This window comes from Chinchilla lanigera, unplaced genomic scaffold, assembly GCF_000276665.1.
Source record: "Chinchilla lanigera isolate Chin_1 unplaced genomic scaffold, ChiLan1.0 scaffold00002, whole genome shotgun sequence".
Classification (NCBI taxonomy): Eukaryota; Metazoa; Chordata; class Mammalia; order Rodentia; family Chinchillidae; genus Chinchilla; species Chinchilla lanigera.
Genome location: NW_004955403.1, coordinates 41422677 through 41440074, shown reverse-complemented (window position 1 = coordinate 41440074; position 17398 = coordinate 41422677). Strand labels below are relative to the sequence as shown.

General features: G+C 37.6%; 1 protein-coding gene across 2 annotated transcripts in view; it reads right to left on the bottom strand.

Moving 5' to 3' along the window:
* The window catches only part of March1 (membrane-associated ring finger (C3HC4) 1, E3 ubiquitin protein ligase), a 297696-nt gene that overhangs the window by 44660 nt on the left and 235638 nt on the right, over positions 1-17398 (bottom strand). For both annotated transcript variants that reach the window (XM_013513527.1, XM_005373590.2), the window contains one exon: positions 8031-8211. In XM_013513527.1, the coding sequence (XP_013368981.1) occupies positions 8031-8211 (181 nt within the window). The remainder of the gene's footprint in view (positions 1-8030; positions 8212-17398) is intronic.

The window sequence follows — 17398 nt, the reverse complement described above, 5'->3', positions numbered from 1 at the left end:
TATAAATTCTCTGAGGTCAGAAGACTTTTGTCTTATTCTCTACTCTGATGTCAGTGCCTATAATAGATACTCATTGGTAGATGTTCCATTAGGAGAATAATTGGTAAATATTTGTTGACTGAATGAAGGTGAATCATAACTGAGCATTTCTTGGACCTCTTGGTGTGGCCTTTCAGACAGAGCTGGGTGTATATGTTATTTTTCGTATGAATAGAACCCACTACCAGCTCCTCAGTATCTCATGGAATAAGCCATTTCTCTGGTGTAGAAAAGCATCTGGCTCCAAAACTTGTTAGCTTTATAAATAAAAGTACTTCATCAAAGTATCAACTTTTGTATCAAACCAGTTCTACGTTTACAGAAATCCTAGCCTTAAAGAAAATGGAACATATGCTTTTGGACCCAACCTGACGTGCTTAGACTTTCAATCTGCTATGTGCCAAGTAGAAACTGGCTTTCAGCTCGTCTTTTCCTAGGGTCAAGTCTTCTGTGTATGCCTCGGGGCTGCAGCACAGCTTTGCTGTCAAGAATCACTTGAATTTGCTTTACCTTAGCCTTTGACTGCCAGCTTACAGCTTAGAAGAGAAAGACACGTAGGCTGGACACCTGCCCTGGCTTCCTGTCACCTTTCCGGATGCCCCCTCCGAGCGCTCATCCTCAGGCACTCTCCTTCCTTGTCTTTCTTTTCCCCTCTTTCTCTTCCTGCTTTCTCTCTGTGCTCTTTTTTTCTTCCATACTCGAATTTAATTCTTTTGGTCCTAATTCTTCATTTTCCTCTCTTTACTAAATACAAAGAAAGTACTTGGTTTTCTCACCATGCTCTTCTCTGGAGAGTAATGAGAAAATAATTTGTATTTGTTTTTTTGACAAGGTTCTGCTTTGTAGTTTAGCTGGCCTTGAACGCACCAACCCCGGCTGGCCACAGACTTGTGGCGATCCTCCTACCTCAGCCTCCCGAGTGCTGGAATTTCAGGTCTGCACCATGATGCCTGGCAGTAACGCAAACATTTAAACAAGTACACAAATCCTCTCTTTAGAACTCAGACCCCAGCTCCCTGCTGACTTGGCATACTATCCTGTGCAGTCTAATCCACTGCAGACATGCAGAATTCCTTCTACATCGCTTTTTCTTTTGAGCATTTAAAATATATTTGAAAGGGCTTCCTTCCTTCCTTGCTTCCTTTCTTCCTTCCTTCCTTCTTTCCTTCCTTCTTTCCTTTCTCTCTCCCTCCCTCCCTCTCTTTCTTTCTTTCTGACAAGTGAATTCCTTACTTTTCTTTTTCATAAAATCAGTTTTAAGTTAGAACAGACTTTATCAATAAACCTATCCAGTCTCCTTTTACAGGTAAAGAAACGAGGCAAGTCTTGAGTGATTCAATATAAGAACCAGAATTAAAACGAAGTCTTCTGACTCTTACATCAGCACTCTTTCCTTTATGGCTCAAATAATTATTTCTTCTGAATGTTTAGTTTTGTTCTTTATATTTAAAATAAAAGATGACTTAAAATATTTACTGTATCCTGAGTCTAGGGTTGTCTCTGTTATTGCAGGGAAATGAAGATCTCCCTCCCCTGGAGGGCGATCCTTTCACAGAGGAACTGTCTCATTCCAGGCAAACCTCTTTTTCCTGCTCTTCCTGCTCCCATGCGGAGAGAACATCAGAGGGAAGTGATGGCCTCTGTCAGCCTTACCCCAGTTAGGAGGAGGAAAGAACTGAGTACCCATTGCTCAGCATCTCTCCACCCCCTTGTCCCCTTTTCTATATCGTTCACAAACTAACATGCTGGGCATTACATAAGGGCAGGTTCTGCTCTATCTGTGGCAGCTCTCATAAGCTGATTCAGCCCAAATATTCTTGTGCAAAGTAGCAACATTGGTCTGATGATGTAAGGAGTGGTACAGTATATCCATGTGGGATACACAAGAAGAGGAGCTATTAGTGGCATCATTTAGAAAGACATAGGAAGCCAGAAGGAAGCTGACATGTGAGAGATTCTCTCTTGGAGGAAAATCTTCAGTCATTTACTTTTTTATAATGTTAATGACATTCTGCTGGCCCACTGATGCGTGCACTCAGAGACTGCGGGCCATCAGTTCAGATAGATCGCTCGGAATGCTCTTCATCTCTCTTTTGCTTGTCAATTCTATAAAAAAGGAATCTGATTAGATCTAAAATACTTGCTTTTAAGAAGTCATGTTGATTTCCAGGGTCTTCCTTTAAAAAGAAAACTCAACCAGAAAATTAAAACACCTTCTATATTTGATACCAAGACTTGAGAAACTGACATAACAAATTAAGAAAAACATCCGCACAACTGAGAGAGAAAAATACGTAACTGGAAGAAAATTTAGATATGAAAGTGATTTAAAACTCAATCGTAAGATGATGCTTTGGGGAAATCTGTATGTGTACCTGGATGTGCGGGCTTCTGCACATCCTAATTGGATACTTCTATGGTTTTCATAGGGATTGTTGGAATATTGATTCCATTACTTTAGCAAAGTGCTTGTTTCAAGAAATCAGAATATACAGTACATAAAAGCATCTCATTTTGCATGTCCCTTGTCCTTGCTAAAATGAAAATGGATTTTCTCAAGGGTGGATCTTTATCTGGTTACAGATTTCAATACCAAGGCTAATGCAGGTTAAGTGTTTGTTTTCATATCTAGGATAGTAACACAAGGTCACATTCTTACCGGCAAGTGAGGTTATATTCTTCAAGTATGAGTTTTCAAAGAGGGAAAAGCAGTTAAAGTAGTACATAAATGGATTCAGTAAAAAGAAGTACTGAAGAGAAAGGTTCCATTTAGTGAGTTTTAGCCAGCAATAATCATTCAGGGCTTGTTTATTTAAAATTACTTTGTGACAGCCTCTATCAAATCCTGTTCCACATTCCAGTGATTTCCAACTGCTAAGAAATGCCTTTTAAATTAGCATGGGGGAACAAAAGAGAACACTTCCTATGTGGTCATTTTCCTATGTTTTCATAGATATTTTCACATTGCTTTGTTTACATATCTTTAGTTAGGGTCGATTTCGCAAAGTGGAAGGATGGATCTTGGTGTCCAGTTTGCTCTTGGAATTCCTTGTACAATTACCTCTGGAGTTATATTATATTCTTAAATCCTTTTTAATTCTTTTGCAGTTCACTATACTCCCTCTGAAAGCAGGGATTTTGTTGTATTTTGCTCATTACTAAATGTTACTGGTGTATGGTAGATACTTCTTGTGGTAAAATGAGTCAGTGAATAAGCCAAGTATCACTGGAATCCTCCCAGGGCAATTATTAAGAATATAATTTGCTGGTGGTGTGAGATAAAATCTGCCTAGAAGGCTACTATGTTTATGAATGGAAACTTGAGAAAAGAATAAGCTCTTTGGTTTGCCAGAAAATGATATTTCTATTTTGAACAAGCAGTTCAAGAACACTGATTCTAGATGAATAAATATGCTTTGGAAATATCAAGAGACCAATTGACCTAGTTGTATTTAATTTAAAGACAAAGATAACACCCATGTGAAACATCCCCAGTGTCTATTAGAATAAAACGTGGGACACCAATGACTTTCATCTCACAGGGATTTGACACAGGTATGCTGTAATGTTATTTTAATTATGTATCAATTTGAGTTCTGAGATTACCAATGTGTTAAGGCACTAAAATAAAACTTAAAAACCCAATAATTTTAGTGGAAAATTGAATGTCTTAAACAAGCTGGTACACTTTCTTTGGCAAATGATCTTCTTTTTGTTATTCTGTAGTTTACCTATGTACATTCTCCCTTTCCATGGCATCAGCCAAGTGGCTTCTCCGTGAATGAAGCACAAGGAAAGTGAGAGGAGACGTGTTTAAGGGTAGATAATGCCAGGTGGACAGTGAAAAATTGCTGCAAAAAGCTTACCTGGCTCATCTGGAGAGTGAGTTGGAAAACAAAATCATTTCCTAGGAGTGTTCTAAATCATGCCTACTTCTCGTAGGGCTCATATAATAATAGAACTGAGCACAGGAACACAAGAGAATGTGTACACATTGTAAGTTATGAATATGGTTGGTTTCTTTTTTTGGCAAGATGTTTAAAGAAAGTTTTGTCAGGATTATATGAGGGTGTTCATTGCCTATAGGCTTGTATATAGTATTTATGAAGAAATCAAACAACCAAACTATTACCCAGAACTGAGTTCCACTGATAAAGGAATAGCCTGGAGATTTCAAAATTTCATATGTTGATAGTTTCTTATCGTATAACCCTAAGTTCCTTGGGTAGAATTGAGAATTAAGGTGAATGCAAAAGAGAGCACTAGAACCACGTCACCGAAATTCTTGCCCGCCTGTGATCACAATAGGGTTTCTGAGAAGCACTTCTAGAATTGCCTCTAATCTTCTGTAGTCCCAATTCTATATCCTCTGACTTTATTGTTTAAGGTCAAAGTTTATTGAACGAGGTTGCTGGAGAAAGAGAAGTGTGTTCGCTGCTGCTCTGACAAGAGGGAAAAAGGAGAAACAACAAAATGCAGACACACGGAAAGGGTTTCCAAATGTGGAAGTCCGGGGAAACCAGAATGAAGACAAAAGCTTCCTCTGTGCTTTAAACAACTGAAGTTCACATTTTCACCTTGCAAAACAAATGATGTGGTGTAGTATCGTTAGTGTTGTCAGGGAATACTAGCGGGTAAAATAGCCACGTTTAAGAAAGATGGTTCAGAAAAGTGTTCTTAGAAAGCTTTCTTTTAAGAGATTTCCAACACAAAATGGTTTAAGTAAAATCTAATGCTTTGGTGCTTCAGAAGTGTCATTTAGCAGCAGTGAGGCAGTGCGATAGGAGCAAGGTCAGAATCAGACTCTGGTGTGTGTGACTTCGAGAAAATTTATGATGCTGTCTCATTTTTCTCACCCAATGGGCTTGCTCTATACCTACGTAAAATGAGGTTTAATGAGGATTGAATTAGTTAATAGAGACAAAGAATAAAAAGATGCATGGGGTTGAATATTTTATGTTATAAATTGTCAAATCATTTCTATATGGAAAGTTATATGAACAAATATTCTAGGAAAAGATATAAAGTTGTCAGCTGCACTTGCTCCCTTAAAAATTTGGCTTCACATTGATGCCTGGTTTCCCCCATTCCACAGTGATTCAAATCAGAACCCACGATATTCTTCAGATTTAAGAGGTTAATTCATGCCTCCTAATCAATATTGTGTACTTTTCGAAATTTCACTGAATGGTCACTGAGACTGTTTGACTTTTCTGAGCATGGGTGACTCAGTAAATTAGTGAGACTTTCACTGAATGCTGCAAAAATAGCTGAACTACTAGTTTAAAGATGATGAAAGTTGCTTTTCCTTGAATAAACTCTTGATTTTATTTTGCCTTTAAAGATTTTCTTCTTAAAACATTAGGATACCTTGATGAACTTGCTAACTGTAGGTTTTTGGTGTAGTAATAGCAATTAGTGAAGTAAATCTTTACTGGTGTCTTTAGAGACTATTAAGCCCTAAGTTTTGTCAGACTCTGAAGATCTGCACCTTTCTACTTCCGAAGTTATGTTGTTTAAACAGAAATTCCTGACGCCATTGGCTAATGGTAGAAATTCAGAATCATTAGCTAAATTAATTGTTTCATGGGCTTGGTCTTTAGAATGTTATAAACTGTAATGGAATTACTGAGTTGAGAGCAATTAATTGGATGTACTTCAAATATATTCTAACCTAATGCTGCACCTGGCACTCTTTATGGCCACTTAAAAACTACCAAAAGAAAACTATTGATGAATCCCAGTGCTATCAAAATAAACCATCTAGAACAGTGTAAAAATGCCTCAGCTCTGTACGGTTTACATCACCTCACAATCCAAAAAGGCATTCCCAAGACCATCTCTTAAGTGTTATTTCAGTTCCCTATGCTTTTAAACAGGGAATGAGAATTTAAAATAGTGTCTCTAAGGTTTCAAAGCCCATAAATCACAGAAAGAAGAAGGGGGGGTAGGTGTTGCACATTTAGGACTCAAATTCAGATTTCAACAGGTCAGAGATGAGTGAAGATGGCATGAGCTCTCAGGATCTAAAAGAGAGTATGGGATGAAAAATGGGAGGAACTGGAATGCTAATTGTACTTTAACTGGCCAGGCAATAATGAGGCCCACGGGTGATTGTCAAGTGGAATGTGGCCCCAGGAAAACCATGTACTATGATTTCTGAACAAACTTAGATGTGCAAAGTTTTACAGGACATAATCATGCATTTAAATGTTGGTAACTAATATTTAAGTTATTACCACATGGGTCAAATAAAACATGCCCATGGGCTACCAGGAAGCTACCTCTGGACTGGATTCTACCATTTTCTGTACATCACAAGTGCTATTAAAAATGAAGGATGTTGAAATGCAGTATTATTGTTCAATATTAATGACCAACCAAAGGAATTTTTTAAAAGAGAAACTAGAGTGTTGCATTAATCAACAGATAGCAGGTACCTGATAGGTAGCAGCAACATATTTAGTACTATGATTATGAATATTTTAAAAGATAGCTGTCCTTGATTCCTTACTATTTGGTTTATAAACAATTTGACTGGGAAAAGAAAAACATTTCCTGACAGGGTTGGAAATGGTTATTGGTATGGATATAAAGGGAGGATCAAAGTTGTATTTAAAGAATGATTCTAAAAAAGTTGAGGGTAAAATAAGGACTTTTCAAGTTTCTTTCCAGCATTGTGTTCAGATCATTATACCAAAATGGGAGTGGGCTGCTAATGCAACAGACAGTGTGGATATGTTATTATCCTAGGCTACTGTCGTCAAATTGAAATATTATGGTTGACAAAGCTGAAATGAAAATTTTGTACACAGAGAGGTTGGGGATAAATGAAGAAATATACAACTGGAGTGAAACAACTTGTGATACCCTGAGGGATAAGAAGAGAAATGTAGAGGATCATGGAGCCTATGTGTCAGCCGCTCCAAACAGTCCAGAGCATCTGCTTGGTGGATAAAGCAAAGGGCAAGGGACAGGCATCCATTCCTACTTCTGGCATTGATTGCTCTGAGACCTAGAGGCACAGAATGTCATCTTTGGGCATTCAGGTCACCATTAAGTCAAAAAAAGATAATGCACACCCCAAAGCCACCCTGTGCATAATTTTTGACATCTATAAACCATTTGCAGATCATTTTAAATCAAAGTTGTCACAGAACCAGGGAATGTTATTCTCTATCTCCATAATTTACAAGATTAATGAAGAATTACAGTGTCCAGCCGCCAGTCAAATGCCTACTGGAATATTCCTGTTTGCTTTTCATCTCTGCTCATTCTGGAACCCATCACGTTTATTTTCTAGGAATGTTCTCTCTGTTCATTTTAGCTCTGCATTTAATTTAAATAAGAAAGCAGCTCTGGGCTGATTCTTTATTTAAATTGCAGTCTCCACACTCCCCTTTGGAGAATGAGGCATCCATATATGTGTAAAGCTGTAGTTAGGCAAAAAGATGAATAAGTTACATACTAATATCCAGGGGCCCAGCTCTCGAGCATGAATTATACAAAGTTCACTGCCCTTGTTTGCATCCTTTCGAGCAATCCTTTGGTAGCTTTGAGTAAGATGTTAATTTCATACTTAGCTCACAGTCTTACCTCCATTCTTTAGAAAATAATAACATAAATGAAGAATTCGAATGTAGACTTTACTGATATCTCTCTTATAGCTTGATTCATAATATAGAAACTAATATGCTTTCTTTCTACCTACTCTAATTACATATAAAACAACAAAACAATCCCAAAATAAAAGTAAACATACAAAACAGTTCACAACCTGTAGAAGAAATCAAGATATTAGATGAGTTCATATTGCTTCATGTAGTCTGTCTTCTAACCCCCTTGGAAATTAACCTCAGTAAATACAACATTTTCAACAGTATAATGCATTGAATTTGTGCTCTAAAACTTTTATTGGGTGAGGAAGTGAAGTTTTAAAGCCGGTCTACTTTGTAAGTTCTCTCTCAAACAAATCTTTGCAGATACGATACCTTTCGAAGGGGCTTGAGCTTGGTCTCCATTATGAAGTCATACTTGCAGAGCTCGCAGCAACGCGTGTCTGAGCTCTTGATCCACTGGTGGAGACAGGACTGGTGGACAAAGCGCAGGGTCCCCGTGCAGCGGCAGGGTGTGATGAGGGGACTCTCCTCATCCCCTTCACAATGACAAATCCTGGAGAAGGACAAAGCAGCCTGTGTGAGCTCTCCCAGAGAACATTTCTCACCACCACTAGAGTTCTACCCCTGGCTGTATCAGCTGTATTAGAAACCGTAACCTAAGAATTAGAACACAACAACATTTCACTCCAGCTTGGATGCTAGGACTGAACCTGGGACCAGTATTAATTATTTTCAATTGTCTGGTCACTGCTAGACTAGAGTCATGTTATAAGATGTTAGACACTGGCACATCAAAAATACTGTACACTGTCGTTTTGCTCTAACTGAAGCCAGTTTTAAGAGCATAACTAATGAGCCATGTCCAAGTTTAATATATTGAATAGGTCAATCTCTGTGGGGTTTTAATATATATACAAGTTGTAACTTGTAAGTACTCTAAAGAATGGTGTGCTTGATAACTTCATTGTGTTATTTTGGTGATAGTTTTATAGGGCTATTGTATAAGATTTAGTAAATATGGTACCTTACCAGTGTGGAAGAATTCTGAAAATTGTAAGACCATATATAGTTATTAAATAAGGTTAATGCTGAAAGTTTTAGTCTAAATATCTTACAAAGATTTTCCTAGAGAGATACACATCTATTAAGTCACTATGAATTTCCAAATTATCAATAGTCATTATTATGTAAAAATTACAAAAATTTACTTGTCACATAAAATTTAAATTTAGTAAACCCTACTGTTTGAAAATGCTAATTACTATTTCTGCCAATGAATTGAGAGTTCAACTAGTTTCTAAATTATTACAAATTCTAATTTCATATACTTAAAGTCTATGAAATCTTCATTATTCTCCTATGCAGAGTTTTAGAAATAATTTATTTTCCTCTTTGAGTGAGATAAGGCTTTCATAACTCTAATTCTACTTTGTGAACTAAAAAAGTAGCCCTTCAGAAATCTTAATGATTTAAACAGCTGTTCAAAGCTACTAATAAATTTAATTAGAAATACTGCTTTATACCTGTTAGAAATATGAATATTGAATGTAACATTTAAAAAAATTTTAAAATCTACACAATTACTTTTTTTGAGTGGAGTCACAGCAGCAAGCTTGAAGTATTAATAAAGTGCTGCCGCTGCTCTTTCCTCAGAGGTATATGCACTCTTTGCTCCAGAAGCATGAGGTTTAAAGAGTGCATTTTACTCTTATTGGTCCCTCAGATTTCTGGTGCAGTAAAATACAGGAATTGAAACCCAATGCTCCTTCACCCTCAAAATAAAGAAGTATAACAACATGCCCTAGCATTTTATATTAATTTCTTAAGTAAGAAGTAAAGTAAGCAAGAAAGAACTAGTGATCACTACAGTCCCAGGGTGGGAACCATGGGAATGCAAACACAGGAAAGTTCCAAGTTGACACCTTCCTCTCCCTGGACTGAGTTAGGAAGTGGAGGTCTCTGGCACAGCACCACATATCAGAGACCAATGTGGCAGAGGAAAACCAAAAGAATATCTGAGTCTTATTCATTAATATCAAAACTGAAATCTCTCCTTTCTCCAAAGCAGTCATCAGAAACGGGGCCTGTTATACCATGTACCATAGTGGATGCCACAACAGAGTCACAGCATTGATGCTCAGTAGATGTTAGTTGAATAGAATTAAATTCAGCCAATAGAGTATGATTTATTACAAGAGAAGACAGTGTAGGAAGCCTGATCTTCTATAGCACTTAATTTGACCACATTTACTTTTGGAGCCACTGAAATCCAGTGAATTATAAAGAAGTAGTATTTCATGGGGTCCTTGAGCCTCTTTTCTCCCTGCCTGTACACAAAGGTAAGTCCTTCCGACCAGGGTGAGCAAACCATACCCCATTACTGTCCACTGAATGTTTTCATATATAGATTCACTGGAGCAAGGCCTCCTCACCCTTTGGTTTCTAAAATGTTTAGAGCTATGTTTGCAGTGTAGCAGCATAGGCCAGTAGTTGTTGCCAAGACCATGGCTGCAAAGGCTAACATACTTGCTACCTGGCCCATCTCAGAAATATGTTTGTAGCTCCCCATCTTAAAACATACAGAGTAATTCTCAGTTAAATATAGTATGAATATTATTGACAACAATGAAAATAAATTTTATAAGTCACCCCTGCAAGTGACAAAATAATTGAAGTAAATATTACATAAGGAAAGTAACAAAAGAGTCACCACATAAATGAAAGACCTTCTTGGCCTGGCTTTGAAGCTCTCTTCTGCAGATAAAATTTCTCATTTGAAAAAGGAAAATTTGCACTTAATGTCATATAATAATTCATCACTACAAAAAGACTGTGTCAAATACTTCTAGCTGCCAAAATGATTTTGAGTCTCTGACTTTTTACTGACATGAAAAAAGTAATTTATTCATAAGCAGCTTTAAACAAAGACCTAGCTGATTAGTGAGTTCAAACCGACCCGACCAGCTTACTGATTATAGCCCAACTTCCTGTGTCCTAAAATATCTTATTAAAATTTTTTGGTAAAACACTTATGTGAGTCATCACTGGCAATATTATTTTCTCATAAGATTAAAGTTATTTCCCATTGAGAAAGTCAAAAGCTTGGTTCGTCTTCATTTGCACTTGATTTATTTTTGCAAGTTTTAGCATTTTGAACTTTTTCTAAATTATCCAGCTCAAGTTGGACCCCAAGAGTCTTTTTTAAAAACCATATTTAGATTGTTCTAAATGAATTAAGAGCTAAACATCAAGTTCAAATAGCTACTCAAAATAAAAAATAATGTGGTAGTGTCATTAAAGAAAGAATTAAGCAATTCCTAAATTGATGTACTTCACACAAATCATAATTGCTGAATTATAAATGAAAACACAGTAATGAAAACATAAACATGCTTCTCCCAACAGAATAATTGTGTAGAGAAAATGATGTTAACTCCATGATAAAATTATATTGTGAAATATTCATAATTTTGATGCATTTTTACCTGATGGGAAATTGAGGCTTGGGAATCCAGTGATTCCATTTTATTATTAGTGACCCACGTTGGTGCCTGACACCCAGTGACAGAAGCAAGCTGGATTCACAGATTTTATTGGCATTTTAATATCTTAACAGTCTGCTAACAGTCTAATCAACAATTTGTTGAGATTTTCACATTTAGAACTTGATGTACCTTAACATAATTTTCCACCTTTCTGCAAGTAGAAGACCACAAATGCTATGCAGCAAATTTACTTGTAGACTTTTTGTGGTAGTATAGTTAAAGCTCTCTGCCTTAATAGTTGAGTTTAAGGAAAATCAGCTTCTTTTGCTTAGGCCTTATGTATCACAAAATGATCTTTACCAGCTCCCCATCTTTACCAAGGATTCTTGGCTCCACTAGAAAACTATTTTTTGGCTTGATTTAAAAAATAAACTATCTCTTTAAAAATAAATTTTGCAGCCAAGTGCAGTGGTATATACCTGTAATCCCAGCACTTGAGAGGCTGAGGCAGGAGGATTGCCAGGAGTTCAAAACCAGCCTGGAATACACAGCAAGACCCTGTCTTAAAATATATATATATATTTTTTTTATGAAGACCATAGTGGTCAGATAACTTTGGAAGTTTTAAAATTCATTTATGTAGTTCAAATACTATTTTTTCTTAGTTCTCAATATATGCACAGATAATTAACAATAGACTCGGTGTGGAGGGCAAACCGAGATGACAAGAAAAGAACACAGAGGCAGGGACCAGGGTGGGAGATATAATGCAATCATCTTGGTAATAAGAACCTGGACCAACGTGGCACCATTGAGGAGGAAACAGGTGGCTTTCAGGCTGCTGCGTCTGCAGAGACATCTGAGTACCTGTTAGTTCCCATGACCAGCTGTGGTGGCCAAGCGCTTTTACAATAGGATTTGGTTCCTAACGGCCACTGTCCTTGTGTTCTTCAGGGAGCATCAGAAGCACAGGCTTCCCAACACTCTCTACCCAGTCTTCAGGCCAGCTTTACCCCTTCCCTTTGGCATAGTGTCCTAAGGCTATCCCCTCGCTTCCCTAACCACCCTTCTCCAACTAACTAGTCCATAAACACAGTAATGTGGATACTACTGTGCTTGTATTGGTTTAATTTGGATGTTAATCATTCAAAATTAATCATTATGGTTCAGAATTTGGCAGTCATTCTTGAAGCTCCCTTTACCAAGCTGGATAGTTATTACAAATATTTTTGGCAGAATCTGTATCGAAAGGTATGAAGCAAAGCAGAAATTAGTGCTCAAAGAAATGAGCAAAGAGACATAATCTCCCTCTGTGTCTCTCTCAGTATAGCATCGCAGCCCAAGGATAGCAGACTGTTATGGCTTGTGTTTAGCTGTGTCGTCAGAGCCTCATGCGGTCATAGGTGGGACTTCTTTAGAGGTGGCTGGATCTAGTGTGTCATGCTGGAATTGATTCATGGTGCAATGCTAGGATCAAGGGCACTAGGATTAAAGGTGTGAGTGCTGCCTGCCCTAAGCAGTCTGAATTAGATAAAAGGGGCAGAACACACTGGTAAAGTACTTTGTTGCTTTTGCTACCTTGTGGGCACCACAAACTCTTTGCCTTTGCAATGCCCCTCTGCCAACCACCCTGCCTTGAAGACAGCCACTTATGGACTGAAACCTCTGCAAACTATATGCACCCCCTGTGACTTTGGGTGTCAGGGAAAACATGAACTTGTTTATCAACAGAAATGAAGATGACACAGAGGACTAGACACTTTAAAAAGCATATCCAGGCAAGAGAATAGCCAGTTGTTCAATGAATGCCATTGAGAAGTCAAGTAAGTGTAGGTAAAGTAAGATTGGTAGAGGAGTATCTTTGGACAACCAGAAAAGGGACACAGAAGCCTCTTCCTGGAACAAAACACAGAGAAAAATGCTAGGTGGACTTGCAAAGGTGGTGGAAGCAGGGAAAACTGCAGTAGCTGGGTGTGAGTAGTCTCTTCTCTGTGCTAGAGGAGACAGCACGTATTGAAACAGGATACAGGAAGGCAGAAGGTTAGGGCATAGGGTTAAGGTCTCACAGAGGCTGTCCACAAAGCTATTTGGAGAATGCGATGGGGAGTTAACCAAGCATGAATAGAAGAATTATGGAGCAGCCTTGAGGTCTCTGGTGAGATCAGACAGCACAAACCTATAGTAAATTCTGTTCACATTGTGCTGTGTCTTAGCAGTGAGGAGCAGTCAGAGAGCAGCCTTGCAGCTAGATCAGTTCTGAGATCTCTAGGACAGAGACAGTGAGGGCACAGAGAGAAGGCATAGATGCACTGGCGAATTCAACATAAAAATATTGGCCATGGGCCTAGCTTTTGAGCAAGGACCCAAGGAAAAGTGTCTTGAGGCTAATGTATTATGAGCAAGGGCTGTGTTTAAAGTACTGGAAGTCACAGTACTTGTGAAGAACTGATGCTGAAGGCACAAGTGCACAAAGGTATACACACACACACACACACATATATATATATATCTAATGTAAACTCTTTTTGTTGGACTTTTTGTAGCTATTTAATACTTGAGATTCAAATATAAATCAAATGCTGACTCACACCTTTGCTTTTTGCTCCAGTAAACTGGCAAAATTTTCAGTTTAAACACATGTAAAATCAGGTCAAGAATACCTCGTAGATGGTCGAGAAGATTAAAGCAGATGAAAGACTACAGCACCTGGCCTGTGATAGAGTCCAAACTTTGTTCATCTTACTTACTTATTTGAAACATACAGAACTCTAGCTGACCTGGAATGTTTAATTTTATTGTGACTAGTCATGGAATCATGGGGTTCAGGGCACTGGGACTGAATAGTTTTAGCAGCTAGTTTGTTCATTAGCTCACATGCTCCTAAGGCCAAGGTCGTGAATTCTGACTCCACGCAAGTGGGGTAGCTACTGATTGATCTGAGTTTCCGGGTCAGTCATGCCACAGACACATCTCAAATGAAAGTTAGACCAAAGAGTACCTCTGGGTCTATGCAGGGTGACTCTGAGAATTAAATCAGTTTCAGTCTTCTTTGTGGTAGACGGCCTCAGACAAGTTCTGAACGTTATTTTATTCATGTGTAAAATCTTATGTGGCTATTATGAGGCTCAGATAAAATATCTGAGAAAAAATTGCAAGGTATAAAAACTATCCCCAAAGCAAGGCATTATCACCGATATGATACATAAATCATAAAATCAGTAGAAAATATTGCTAGGTGCTATAAATTCAAGACATTACCTATTTTTAATCAAACCCATTTAATTTTTCCATGTCTGTGTTTCAGTTCATTTCTGTTTTATCTCAAAGAACTGTGATGTGGGGAAGGGGGATATTGTCTCCCTCTCTTACTACTGAGATTATTTTTCAACTAAGATGCCTTCACTCACCTTATAGCCATGCCTAATGACCTTTTCTAGTTCCAATATCTTTGCATTATTGACAAACTCCTTTCTTGAATGATTTTTTCTGGCTTATTTACACTGCTTTTGTATTGCAACAGGTGACACTGAGAAAATTGGAATCAGAGGACATTTTTGTCCTTATGTTTCATCACTTCCAAGATAGCTTTTCTTCCTAAAGATACCATATCATGGATATCTCACTGTCTCAGGGGAAAGCTTGCCTTATCGTTGAACCTTCCATGACTTCAGACCCTATATTAAAATTGTCATCAATATGCCAGTATTTGTCCCCCTCTGCATTTTGATATCATTTCCTTTTTATCCTCACTACCATCTCTCTGTTAGTTTTGCATTGTCAACAGTAATACAAATTGGTTTTAAGAGTTTGCTTCCTCCACTAAAAAGATATTCTTGATACACATGTTACTGAGCACCTCATAAAATACTGCCACTCCTCAAGAACTCTATCACCAATCACATAAAATCCAAACTGTCTTATCTGGTTTTCCTGCGACTGTCCATGATCTGGGTGGGCCTTATACACTCTGCATACATCTCACCAACCCGTAACCTTCATACATAGCAGCATGGTGCACAATACATTGTAGGTTTTTCCACAAATAATCAACTGCTATGTCAAAATCTTGACTTGTCTTATCCTCAAAGCCTTGAAGTCCTGGGTGTCTTGGCCATTGACCTCAACTGACTACAAATTTTATGTTCTAAATCTGCTATGATGTGAAAAATGTTGGTTAATACTAGTGTGGTTCTCAAAAACACCAACAGCATTAGATTTTAGAGGTATTCTTACCTATGTATGGCAAATGACTTCATCTCTGTTTCAAGTTCCTCAATGGTGAATAAGGATTCAATTAATTAAGTGCTCGATAAAGGTTAAACAGCATTTTTTCAATTACTGTCACATGGTTAATTTCTCAGTCCATTTTCTTCCCTATATTAACATCTACTTTCCAGAATATCCTCAGATATGATCTCATATCCATGATACCCACCCTTTCGTAGTAGCACCTCAGCTAAATGTAAGCCTTACCTGAGTCTCAGATTCATCTAAAGACATACCCTTAGTGAAACAGCCTCTACTTTTTCCTTTTCTACAATGCCTATCTCCTGTCTTGAGCTCTCTTTGCTCTTAAGGTCTATATCACTCAGATTCAGTCTTTGGTTTTTATTAATCATCTTATCTGTACATGTTCTAATGTTATGGGCTGAAGAAATTCATGTTTATTAATTGTGAAGGGCTTTTCAAGTGTCTATATTGATATTATGATTCATGTAGATAACGAGAGTGTTGAAAGTCAGGGTGAAGATGACTGATCACTGATACAGCACCGGGAATGCTATACTTGAAGATTTTATTTAAATGCATACAGAGCACAGCTGTATACTGAGATGATTTAGCATTTCTCAGAAGTGGTTACCAATTACCAGTGTTTGTTTATCTTTTGGGAAAAGTCATTTATAATGAAAGTGAGAAATGTGCAATCCTTTTATATCCAACATATTCTTTAATTTGCATTTAAGGAACTAAACTACGGTGTGTCATTTTGTAACTGTATGTGAGCAGCAGAGGAAGTCAAGCAAAGTGATTTGGAGTGAGAAGGAGAAGTAACTCTTGTTTAATAAACAAGGAAGACAATGGGCACTATTTAATATCACTCTTAATGACAGCCTTTCCCAGCTGCTCTTATTGACATGAAACTAGCATGTATTTCTAGAACAAAAATAAAATTTCTTATAAAATCCTTTCTAAAATTTTCTTATCAGATATGAAGATAAGTATTCTAAGCTACCATTTAGCCTGAGATCATAAAATATTTTTAAAAGTCAAATTAAAAATGCATTTATGGCATAAAAGTAAAATGAATCACCAATAACATTGTGTAATCATGAATTTGGTCATGCCAAACCTACAATTTTAAAACACGTACCAATGAGTGACAATCCTTCATAGTTAAGTGAATTTGAAAAGTGTTTTGTTTTCTCAGAAGAATATTTTCTGCTCAAGAAAGCTGCTACATAGCCCGACTTCCTGAGTAGTTTCATGCCCTAATTTGTTACCACTGACTTGGTAAAAAACCTTAGACCATCTGTGAACAGAGCTGTAGGGCATGATCAGTAACAAAGACAATGACATAGTAATGTTCCTGGCTCCTAACTCTATCCTTGGAGCCAATCCAAAGTCTCAGCTAATCATCTGCATTTTCTTCCCACCACATATCACACTGATGGGAAACAGTGAAGACAGCAATGATCCCTTGGCCTTGACCACAGTGGAAGTAAAGGAGGCCAAGTCTCACTTGAATTCTTAGACACTGTGTTCTGAATTCGTGTTTCTGCTCCTTTCGGGTCTTTCACCACATCTGGAATTAGTCTCATGGCATTGATCCTAGGAGTTTAAATTCTAATTGGGCTTGAGGATTCTCACTGACATTCCTCCATTCCTATCTAGCCTAGTGGTTCATTTTCATAGTGATCTTCTTTGAGGATTTTCTCAGAAGCCTCCATGCCTTGGTGGAGCATAATTAGATTCCGCCCCAAACCCTACACTAGCCTAGATCTTCTGTGTTAATTTTAGGATTAGCTGAAACTGTCCGTATCTTTAAGAAATCAAAACTGGATCGAGCCTTTTAAGAAAACCCTTCCTGTTAAGCATCTCTTTTCTTCCCTACCCATACTCCATTGTAACCTCAAAACACAATCTACCTCTACACAAAGGAAGCAGTTTCCCACGAGGCATTTTCTTTTCTATGTCCTATTTTATAGTTTTGGTGAAATATAGATGAGTGCATGGCTAATTAATATTGAATGAATC